This window comes from Orycteropus afer, unplaced genomic scaffold, assembly GCF_000298275.1.
Source record: "Orycteropus afer afer isolate SDZICR_OR568_19922 unplaced genomic scaffold, OryAfe1.0 scaffold00419, whole genome shotgun sequence".
Taxonomy (NCBI): domain Eukaryota; kingdom Metazoa; phylum Chordata; class Mammalia; order Tubulidentata; family Orycteropodidae; genus Orycteropus; species Orycteropus afer.
This window is the reverse complement of record NW_006922006.1, coordinates 2,258,678-2,270,962: the sequence shown is the minus strand read 5'-3', so window position 1 is coordinate 2,270,962 and position 12,285 is coordinate 2,258,678. Positions and strand designations below refer to the sequence as shown.

Sequence of the window (12,285 nt, the reverse complement as noted above, 5' to 3'; positions counted from 1 at the left end):
AAAAAGAAAGTGAGAAGTTCAGAAGGCAGCAGCGTAGAAATAACACGTGTTCTCTCAGGAGAGTTTATTTGTCAAATAATAATAATAACAATAATGAATGTTATTGTTTCTTCTCAGTTCCTTCTCAGTCCCAGGAACCTCAGATTCTCAAGGGAACAACGCTGATCCCTTAGGTCCCAGCTATAAACTCCCTGATCAAGACGAACCACAGAGAGAGACACCACAGGGCAAGCAGCCTTCACGAGGTGCAGCAAGAAAATCTGTTGCTGTTGTTATTTGCCATTGAGTCAGACCCGACTCATAGCGACCCTTCCTTGGGTTTCCGAGTCGGTATCACTACATAAATAGATTGTCCAACCTTCCTTCCTAGGAGTGACTGGTGGGTTTGAACTGCCAGCTTTCTGGTTAGCAGTCAAGTGCCTTAGGTACTACGCTACCATAGCGCCAAGAAAATCTAGTGTAAGTTAAACAAAGAGAATCCTGTCTTTCAAAATGAGCTGCATATCATTGGAGTTTCTATGGGAAGTGATAGAGCAAGAGTCAGAGATCAAGTTCCACCAAGACCTACAAGACTCATTTCATTGCTGATGATGTAGAGGAAATGGAGTAAGGGCACTGAGTTGGGTTGAGTGTTGGCCAGGAAAGGATATGCATGAACCAATCATTGACTCATTGAGTGAATGAATGAACCAATATTACATGACCTTAGTGTATTGCTTGCATGCATTATTATGATGATTTGTGGAGTACCCATTCAGTCCATGGCTCTGTGCTAGGAAGTTTACATAAATCTGGTCACTTGAACCTCACATCACTGCAAAGCAGCTTTTGCTTTTTTCCTGCTCTTCTCAATTTTTTTGAACTCCTCTATATTCACAGGAAGTTGCAAAGACCATAGAGAAAGGCCACATGTACCCTTCACCAAGTTTCTCGCAAGTGGTTTCCTCTTACATCATTATACTAGGATATCAACATCAGGAATTTGGTATTGATATAACATATGTTCATAGTTCTCAGTTATTTCATCACATGTGTAGATTGGTGTGACCAACATCACAATCAAGATACATCACCACAAAGACCTCCCTGTTACTACCTCTGAGAGTCACACTCCCCTTTCTCCCTAATCCCTGGCAGTTACCAATCTGCACTCCATCTCCATCATTTTGTCTTTTTTGCAAATATTATGCAAGTGGAATCATACAATATGTGACTTTTGAGACTAGCTTTGTCATTCAGCATAAAGTACTTGAGATCCTTTCACGTCGTTGTGTGTATTCAATCGTTTTTCCCTCTTTATTGCTGGGTAGTCTCAGTGGTGGTGGTGTTGTGGTGTAGCACAGTTTATTTAATCATTTAATGCTGTAGACATTTGGGTTGTTCATAGTTTTTGGCTATTACAAATTTTTAAAAAGTTGCTATGAAAAATTATTTGTGCAGATATAAGTTTTTTGTTAACATAATATCCCAAGAGTGCAGTTGCTGGGTTGCATGGTACGTGTGTGTTTATTTTTTTAACGAAACTCAAACTATTTTCCAGAGTGACTGTATCATTTCATGTTCCCACCAGGAATGTATGAGAGATACTTTTCTCTGTGTCCTCACCAGCTCTTGGTATTGTCACTAGATTTTTTTGTTTTGTTTTGTTTTTTGTTTGTTTTGTTTTTAGCCAGTCTGATTTGTAGTACTATCTCATGTGTTCTTAATTTGCATTTTCCTGATGGTATTGAACACCTTTTCATGTGTTTATTTTCCATCATATATGCCTCTTTGGTGAAATGTTCATCCATCTCTTTTGTTTGTTTGTTTTTGCCCATTTTCTAACTGTATTGATTTGTTTTAATATTTAATTTTAAGAGCTCTTTGTATACTCTAGATATGGGTCCCTCATCAAATACGTGGTTTGCAACTATTTTCTACTAGTCTGTAGCATACCTTCCCATCCTCTTAACAGGGAGTTTCACAAATAAAAAGTAAAAGCAAATGTTTTAATTTTGATAAGGTTCAATGTATCAATTTTTTTGTTGTTGTTTAATGGGTTGTGCTTCTGGTATTATGTCCAAGCCCTGAGTCTCAATGCTATCATCTAAGAGATATTATATCTCCTGAAATGTTTTTAGTTTCACATTTTATACACAGTTCAGTGATACCTTTTGAGGTACTTTGGAAAAGTGCGAGTTTCAGGGTCATGGTTCATGCTTTTGTCTATGGATACCCAATTGCCGCAGCACCATTTGTTACCCTTCCTCCACTGAACTGCTTTTGCACCTCTGTAAAAAATCAGTTGGCTGTATATGTGTGGATGTGTTTCTAAGTTCTTTATGTTGTTCCACCTTTTTGTTTATGCCTCTACCAATAACACAGCCCTTATTATTTTAGTTACATTATAAATCTCAAGACCAGGTGGAATAATGCATCCCCCTTTATTCTTCGTATTCAAGATTGTATTTGATATTTTAGTTCAGTTTATTCTGTAATAATTTAATAATATCATCTATAATTAAAGATGCTACAGAGATTTTTATACAAATTGTGTTAAACCTGACATTAATTTGGGGAGAATTGACATTTACAATGTTGATTCTACCAATCTGTGAACAGATATATCTATTTATTTAGATCTTCTTTGCTTTCTTTCTTTGGCATTTCATAATTTTCAGTACACAAGTCCTTTACAGATTTGTTAGATTTACACTTAAGTATTTCTTTTAGGGGTTTTAAATGTGTTGTGTTTTTTAGTTGACTCCCATATACTCATTGCCAGAATAGAAACATAATTGATTTTTGTATGTTTATCTTGCACCTACCTTGTGACCTTGTCGAATTCACTTATTAGTTTTAGGAGCTTTTGGTAGAGTTCTTGGGATTTTTCTAAATTGATCACCATGTCATCTGGAAATAGGGACAGTTTCATTTCTTCCTTTCTGATCTGTATGTCTCTAATTTTCTTTTCTTTTCTTATTGCATTGACTAGACATTCCAGGAGTGTGTTGAAAAGCAGTGGTGAGAGTAGACATCCTTACCCTGGTCTCTATCTTAGGGCAAAAGTATTCAGTCTTTAACCATTAACTATAATGTCAGGTGTAAGGAAATTTCGTAGATGTTCTTTATAATGTTGAGGGTGTCCTCCCTCTATTCGTAGTTTCTGAAAGTTTTTATCATGAATGGGTATTGAATTTGCAAATCACTTTATATGATCCTCTGATATTTTTTCATTAGACTATTAATATGGTGGATTACATTAATTCATTTTCAGATATTGAACTTGACTTCCACTCCAGGATAAATCTCACTTGGTTGTGGTATAAAGTTCTTATATTTATTGGTTAAGTGTATTTTCTAATATTTTGTGTCTATATTCATGACCAATATTGGGCTGTACCTTTTGTTTATTTTAGTTTTTTGTACTGTTTTTGTCTGGTCTTGTTATCAGGGTAATACTGGATTCATAGAATGAGTTGGGAAGTGTTCTTTTTACTTCTATTTATTGGAAGAGATTGTGTAATTTGATGTCAAGTCTTTAAATACTTTATGATTTAAATATTCAGTGATTCCCTTTTGGGGAGATTTCAATTTACAAATTTAATTTCCTTACAAGTTATAACTCTCACTGCTGTTGAGTCAGATCCCACTTACAATGACCCATCCTTGGGATTCTGAGGTGGTAGCCCTACAGAAGTAGATTGCCCAACCTTCCTTCTGAGGAGTGGCTGATGGGTTTGAACTGTCACCCTTCTGGTTAGCAGTCAAATACCTTAGGCACAGTGCCACCAGAGCTCCCTTACTACTTACGTTGTTGTTGTTGTTGTTATGTGCCATCGAGTCGGACCCGACTCATAGAGACCCCTCCTTGGGTTTCCGAGGCAGTATCACTACGGAAGTAGATTGCCCAACCTTCCTTCCGAGGAGTGGCTGGTGGGTTTGAACCGCCAGCCTTCTGGTTAGCAGTCAAGTGCTTTAGCCACTATGCTACCAGAGCTCCCTTACTACTTATAGGGCTATTGAAATTGTCTATTCCATAATGCCCAAGTTGTGATAGTTTGTACTTTCAATGAATTAATCCATTTCATCTAACTTGTCAGATTAATGTATGTAAAGTTGTTCATGAGAGCAGTGGTGGTCCAGTGGTAAAATTCTCACCTTCCATGCAGGAAATCCAGGTTCAAGTCCCAGCAGTTATACCTTAAGTGCAGCCAAGACTCATCTGTCAGTGGAGGCATATGTGTTGCTGTGAGGCTGAACATGTTTCAGTTGAACTTCCAGACACGAAAGGAAGAACGGCCTGGCAATATACTTCACGAAAAATAAATCAGCCAATGAAAGCCCTATGGATCCCAATGGTCCAGTCCTGTTGCTTATGGGGTCACCATGAGTCAGGGCCAATGTGACAGCAGCTAACAAGCAAAAGGAAAAGTTGTTTATAGTAATTTCTTATCACCTTTTCTATGTCTATGGGGTATGTAGTGCTGTCACCTATTTAATTCCTGTTTCATTTACCAGCCTGTAAAATTCTGGCTACTGCACAGTCAGAAAGGAAGTGAGAGATGTAAGATGAGGACAGGCAATTAAGTAGGAGCAAGATAAAAGGGAACTCCATGAGTGACTCAAGATTTTCAGATAAAATAATTTATATTTAGGTATTAAGGTGTATTTTAATTAAAATATATAGTGTATAAAAGGAACCAAAACTAAGTAAAAGTGTGAATTTTTCATCTTCCTTAGAAGATATACTTATGAAATATTCATCAGTTTGCACTCTGAGAGCACAGCTGGTGCTCCACGGCAATTTCCCCACACTGTGGAATAAAGTTATTGAAGTTGGGGACAGGTTTCAGCCATCTACAATATTGTCTTTTAAATTCAAATCAGTTATGCCATTGAAAATATCCTCTGACCCCACTATGAACCCAAATATTATACCATTTCCAATTCTGGAATGAGTTGAAGGATTATAATGATCTTAGATTTCTCTGTTCTTTCTTTGCAAGTCTCCAGCTGATATTTAAATTCTGCTAACCATGAAACTGCACAATGGCACTCAAGTGACTGAATTTGTTCTCCTGGGATTTGCTGGGCAACACAAATTTTGGCATATCCTCTTCCTAGTATTTTTAGTGATCTATGTGACCACCCTAGTGGGTAATGTTGGGATGATTCTACTCATCAAAATTGATTCTGGCCTTCACACTCCCATGTACTTCTTCCTTCAACACTTGGCTTTTGTTGATCTCTGTTACTCCTCTGCTATCACTCCCAAGATGTTGCAAAACTTCATAGGGACAGAAAAATCTATCTCATTCACAGGATGTATGGTACAATTACTAGTCTATGGTATTTTTGCAACATGTGACCTCTATATCCTGGCTGCTATGGCAGTGGACCGCTATGTGGCTATCTGTAACCCACTCCACTATCCAGTAATCATGTCCCAAAGAGTCTGCACTCAACTGTTAGTTGCCTCATACTTCATGGGCTTCACAAATGCCTCTGTAAACACAAGTTTTACTTTCTCATTGAAATTTTGCAAATCCAATGAAATTAACCACTTTTTCTGTGATGAGCCCCCAATTCTGGCCCTCGCATGCTCCAATGTTGATTTCAGCATCATGCTACTTGCAGTCTTTGTGGGGTTTAACTTGGTATTCACTGTGTTAATTATCATCTTTTCCTATACATATATCCTGGCTGCCATCGTGAAGATATCTTCTACAGCTGGGAGGAAAAAAGCCTTCTCCACGTGTGCCTCTCACTTGACAGCCATCACCATTCTCTACGGGGCTCTCTCTTACATGTATCTACCCCATAGTAGCACTGAGACTCAAGAGCATGAGAAAGCAGCCTCTGTGTTTTATGGCATCATGGTCCCCATGATAAATCCCATGATCTACAGCTTAAGAAACCATGAAGTGAAAGAAGCTCTAAAGGGGATCAGAAAAAAGTGCTTCTAGTTTGACAACATATATGTAAATAGGAGCTCTGGTAGCCTAGTGCCTAAGGCATTTGACTGCTAACCAGAAGGCTGGCAGTTCAAACCCACCAGCCACTCCTCGGAAGGAAGATTGGGCAATCTACTTCCATAGTGATACTGCCTCAGAAACCCATGGAGGGGTCACTATGAGTCAGATCCGACTCCACCACAGTGAGTTTCATGGGATTTTTGTTTTGTTTTGTTTTGGTATGTATGTAAACAACCAGACTGACAAACTAACAGTGCCAATTTTTAGAAAATTAAAACTAAACAGCCAACCAATATAGAAAAGTGATTGATCTTACTAATAGTGAAAAGCAAATTAAAATAACAATGAGAGAACCACTCTACACCATCCAACTGCCTAAAATTGAAAAAGAATGGTAATGCCTGTTACTTGCTGAGATATAAGGAAAAGAATACTCATCTATCATTAATGGAAAATTGAAGTGTTATTTTACTTTGGAAGGAATCAGTAATGTATTTTTCAAAGAAGAAAAAAACATCTGCAATCCAGAATTTTACTCCTGCAAATTGAGTTAGAGAAATCAAAGTTCAAGTTCATAATGCCCTATCTTCAAAGACATTTATTGTAGTGTTGTTTATGGAACCAAGGTCCAGGTAATGAATATCTCTCAACAGGGAAATAAAATTATATTGCAGTTCCAGAATCTGTACTCATTATCTATTGCTGTGCAACAAATTTCCATAAACTTAGTGACTTGAAGAGCACACCTGATCAGGAATCCTGACTTGGCTTGGCTGCGTCCTTTGCAAGGCTACGATCAAGGTTTCCACCAGGACTGGATTCTCAGCTGAGGCTCCACTGGGGGTATATCTGCTTCCAAACTCCTCAGGTTGTTGGAAGAATTCATCTTATTGTGATTGTAGGACTGAGTTCCCCTCTTCCTTGCTGGCTCTTGGAGCCCAGTTCTTGCTACATGGTGCTCTTCATAACTCTTCTCATCACATCACAACTGATTTCTTCAAACCCAGAAAGCCACATACAATTTACTCAGTGCATACATTATGTGAAATAACATAACTTCTTGTGCTCAAATCCTACTTCAAGAGTCCGTTTTTCTCTGAAGTTTTCCCTTTTTTGTTACCAACCCTGTACCTTTGAAAGTAATGTCTTCTTCCACTGAATATCCATAGCACTCTATTTGTATCAATAAATATTATTCAACACTTCCTGTCTATGGAATTATTTACATATCACATATATATATGTATGTGTGTGTGTGTGTGTGTGTTATGTTGTTGTTTTGTTATGTGCCATAGAGTCAGATATATATAGAAAGAAGTTGTGGTGGCACAGTGCTTAAGGCATTTGACTGCTAACCAGAAGTTTGGCAGTTCAAACCCACCAGCTGTTCTGCAGAAGGAAGATGGAGCAATCTACTTATGTAAAGATTTACAGCCTCAGAAACCCAATGGGCATTGCTATGAGTCAGAATCAACCCAATGGCAGTGAGCTTGGTTTGGAGTTTTCCATATATATATAACATGATAAATAAGTTACACATTTAAATATCACCTTTCCTACCATCTATAAGGGGATCTCTGGTAGCATAGTGCCTAAGGCATTTGACTGATAACCAGGAGGCTGGTGGTTCAAACCCACCGGCCACTCCTTGGAAGGAAGGTTGGGCAATCTACTTTCGTAGTGATACTGCCTCGGCAACCCAAGGAGGGGTCTCTATGAGTCGGGTCCGACTCAATGGCACATAACAACAACAACAACAACCATCTATAAGGCAGTTGAGATATTTTTTTCCTTCTCTGACCTTTTCACATCTGGTATAGAGCTGTACACATAACAGATAGTCCATAAATATTGAATAAATGAATACTTGATAAAAAGCAAAAATACAGATAAATTCTTAGCTTAAAAATACATTGGTGTGTAGCCTACACTTGTTGTTGGGTGCCATCCAGTCAATTCTGGCTTATAGTGACCCCATGTGGAAGAGTAAAATTGCCCCCATAGGATTTTCTTGCCTATAAATTTACAGAAATCGATCTCTAGGTCTTTCTTTCATGAAACTGCTGGGTGATTTCCAATGGGTAGAAGCATTTGAATGACCAGGGAGACTTTTTCAAAGTCTAAATGACTGTAGCCCAGTCCTGAGGATTTTGATTCAGTAATATTGAGTGGAGCCCAACATCTATAAGTATCTTTGTACAGGCAGTTCCCAGATTACGAACCAGTTCCATTCCTAAGTCTGTCTTTAAGTAAAATTTGTATGTAAGTTGGAACAGTTAGGTACAGCTCCTATCTAACACCAGTTAGACAAATGTTTGTCTTAGTATATAGTGTACCCCTCTACACATAAAAAACATTAAAGAAACACTTCCAGACACACTAAAACATCTTTAACATAATAACACAGCAATAATAAAAATGTTTTGATGCACATCACAAACTACTGCCCATTTGTTATTATGAACCATTGAATTTTTAATATAATTGGCTTTATGGAGTTTGGGTATTAGTTAATTAGGTAAATATAACACATGGAAACAAAAGTGTTTAGCACTAATAAACCTCAATGAATAATAATAATGGATGTTAATAAGGATTATTTCAACATTGGGTAACTGACATTATAAAAAGCACTCATCTCTCGCCTTCTTTCTCTCTCTCCCTCTCTCTCTCCCTCTTGCTCTCACTCTCACTCTCTTTCTCTCTCTCTCACTCTCTCTGTCACACACACACACACACACACACACACACACAGAGAGAGATTTGATAAGAAGAGCTCTGGTGGTGCGGTGCCTAAGGTTCTGACTGTTAGTCAGAAGGTTGGCAGTTCAAACCCACCAACCACTTCACAGAAGGAAGATGGGACAATCTAATTCTGTAAAGATTTACTGCCTCAGAAACCCAAAGGGAGTTGCTATAAGTCAGAATTGACTTGATGGCAGTGAGTTTAGTTTGGTTTTTGTGGTATCTTAAGGTTTGCAACATGAAAAAAAATGTCCCCCTCTGAGAAGCCCCACTCTTCCTCAGCAGAAAAATAACTAATGAAGGTTGTATTCTTTGATCCTGTCTCTGCACCTGGAATACAGATGTTCAAGGGAACAGTACTCATCCCATAAGATTCAACTGTGAGCTATCTTTGTGATGATCTATGAAGAACTCAAGGAGCTCTGGTGATGCTGTGGTTAAAGTATGGAGCTGTTAACCAAAAGATCAGTGGTTTGAATCCACCAACACTCTGTAGGAGAAAAATGGGGCAGTCTGCTTCTGTAAAGATTTACAGCTTTGAAAACCCTATGAGGAAGTTCTATTCTGTCCTAAAATATAGCTAGGAGTTGGAATAGCCAGAACACATTTGGTGAACAATCAGCCTGCACCAACCATAGAAGAAAACCCAAAAGTAAATCTCTAAATAAAAAAAAGAAAAAGTTCTATTTTCAATTCATCCATGTATTATTCCAGTATATGAGAACAAAGGAAGAATCTGCAGAATTAGAGCCACTATGCCAGTATGATTAATGTCAAGGTTTGGGTACAATCATCTTATCCTCAGCAAAGTAAAAAGAAAAATGGAGAAAGGAACTATCAATGATGCTGAGAAATTGAAAAATGGCCCTAGAGACCAGGTTTGTTGGTCTGATAGAGACTGGTAGAACCCCTGAGACTATGGCCCCTAGCTGCCCTTCAGGTCTGGAATTGAACCCATTCCTGTGGCTTCCAGCCAAACAAAAGACAGGCATATCCACTGGACGTTTATATTAGGTAGATACATTCCTTGAAGAGCTCAATCATGGGAGATTAGAAGGGCTATGTATGCACAGGGAGAAAGCTCAGGGAGGGGGCAGGAGTGCATGGGAGGGAAGGACACAGGGAAGACGTGATTATGGGGAGGAAATAGGAGGGGAGCTATTACATTGTGGGAAATTGCAGTCAATGTCATGAGACAAAGCATGTGTGAGCTGCTGTATGGAAAATGAATTTTCTCTGTAAACTTTCACCTAAATCACAATTTAAAAAAAAAAAAAAAAAATTTAAAGTTGGCCCTAGAAATGGCAGCTGATATGTTGCTCCCAACTGAACATAAATAATCCTTGTAGACTATGAATAATAATTAGACAAGTCCATTCCATGACTAAGATGGAACAAGCCAGAGAAAAGGCCACTTCTGTAATTATGTCTGTACCAAGACAGGGACAAGACCACAGAAGTAGCTAAACATTTCTCTCTTCCAATAACATGAATGAATATGTTTTCTTTAACTCCCTTTAATCTTCCCACCTTTTCGATATAAATTACCAAGATATCTCATAACCAAATTCATCCTCCTTCCCGTTAACACTCAATACAGACTTGGCCTCCAGTTTCTAAGTTCTTCTTAGAATTACTCAGTCTGGTCACTTTTAGAAGTTTATCAGTTTCTATAATAACACGTGAGGACAGTGATCTCAGAGGGACATATATCCTGGCTGCCATCCAGAGGATTCCCTTAGAACTGAGAAAGGTCTTATCTACTTAACACCTAACAGCTGCTACCATATTTTTGTAGGGCCCTTTCTTATGTGTACTTACAGACCGATTCTAACACAGCCCAAAAGAATATGAAAATGACTGCTAAAGTTTATGTTATTGCGATTCTCATGTTGCACCCACTCTACGGGCCAAGAAACAAGGAAGTGATGTTGTTGTTGGGTGCTGTCAAGTCCTCTCCAACTCACAGCAATCCCATGTACAACAGAACAAAACACTGCCCAGTCCTGCACCATCCTCACAATCCTTGCTATGCTTGAGCCCACTGTGGCAACCACTCTGTCATATGTTGGGGTCGTCCCCTTTTTTAATGATGCTCTACCAAACATGATATCCTTCTCTAGGGACTGGTCCCTTTGGATTACATGACAAGAGTAGGTGAGAGGCGGTTGAGCCATTCTTGCTTCTAAGGAACATTCCAGCTGTACTTCTTTCAAGACATATTTTTCATTCTTCTGGCAGTCCATAGTACTGGTATGTCAATATTCTTTGCTAAAACCACAATTGAAGTACATCGATTCTTCTTTGGTTTTCCTTATTCATTGTCCAGATTTCACATACATATGAAGCTATTGAAAGAAAATGCTATGGTTTGGGTCAGGTGCGACTTAGTCTTCAAAGTGATATCTTTGCTTTTTAACACTTTAAAGAGGTCTGTTGCAGCAGATTTGTCCAGTGCAATACATCATCTGATTTTTTGACTGCTGTTTCCTTGGGTGTTGATTGTGGATCCAAGTATAATGAAATCTGTGACAACTTCAATCCATTTATCATGACGCTGCTCATTGGTTCAGTTCTGAAGACTTTTGTTTTATTTATGTTGAGGTGTAATCCATACTGAAGACTGTAGTCTTTAATATTCATCAATAAGTACTTAAGTCTTCTTCACTTTCAGCAGCAAGCAAGATTGTGTCATCTGCGTATTGCAGGTTGTTAATGACTCTTCCTCAAATCTTGGTTCCACATTCTTCTTCATATAATCCATCTTCTTGAATTATTTGCTCATCATACACTGGGAGCTCTGGTAGCATAGTGCCTAAGGCACTTGACTACTAACCAGAAGGCTGGTGGTTCAAACCCACCAGCCACTCCTCGGAAGGAAGATGGGGCAATCTACTTCCGTAGTGATACTGCCTCAGAAACCCAAGGAGGGGTCGCTATGAGTTGGGTGTGACCCAACGGTAAACAACAACAACATATTGAATAAGTATGGTGAAAGGATTACATCTCAAAATAAAGAAAACAAAAATCCTCACAACTGGACCAATGAGCAGCATCACAATAAATGGAGAGAAGATTGAGGTTGTCAAAGAATTCACGTTGCTTGGTTCTACAATCGATGCCTATGGAAGCAGCAGTCAGGACATTAGACAACGTGTAGCATTGGGGAAGTCAACTGCGAAGGAACTGTTTCAAGTGCTGAGGACCAAAGATATCTCCTTGAGGACTAAGGTGCACCTGACACAAGCCATGATATTTCCAATCGCCTCATATGCATGTGAGAGCTGGACAATGAATAAGGAAGACCAAAGAAGAGTTGATGCTTTTGAGTTGTGGTGCTGACAAAGAATGCTGAAAGTACCATGGACTGCTAAAAGAACTAACAGATCTGTCCTAGAGGAAGTGCAGCCAGAATGCTCCTTGGAAGCAAGAATGGCCAGACTTCGTCTCACCTATTTTGGTCATGTTGTAAGAAGGGACCATTCCCTGGAGAAGGATGTCATGCTTGGTAGGGTGGAGGGTCGAAGAAAGAGGGGGAGGCCTTCAACGAGATGGATTGACATGATGGCTGCGATGATGGGCT

The 12,285-nt window shown here is 38.9% G+C and overlaps 1 protein-coding gene across 1 annotated transcript; it reads left to right on the top strand.

Moving 5' to 3' along the window:
- Positions 1 to 5,018: 5,018 nt before the first annotated feature.
- On the top strand, positions 5,019 to 5,948 carry LOC103208195 (olfactory receptor 5AK2-like). Its single transcript, XM_007953875.1, has one exon. The coding sequence runs from the start codon at positions 5,019 to 5,021 to the stop codon at positions 5,946 to 5,948; it is 930 nt and encodes a 309-aa protein (XP_007952066.1).
- Positions 5,949 to 12,285: the final 6,337 nt, after the last annotated feature.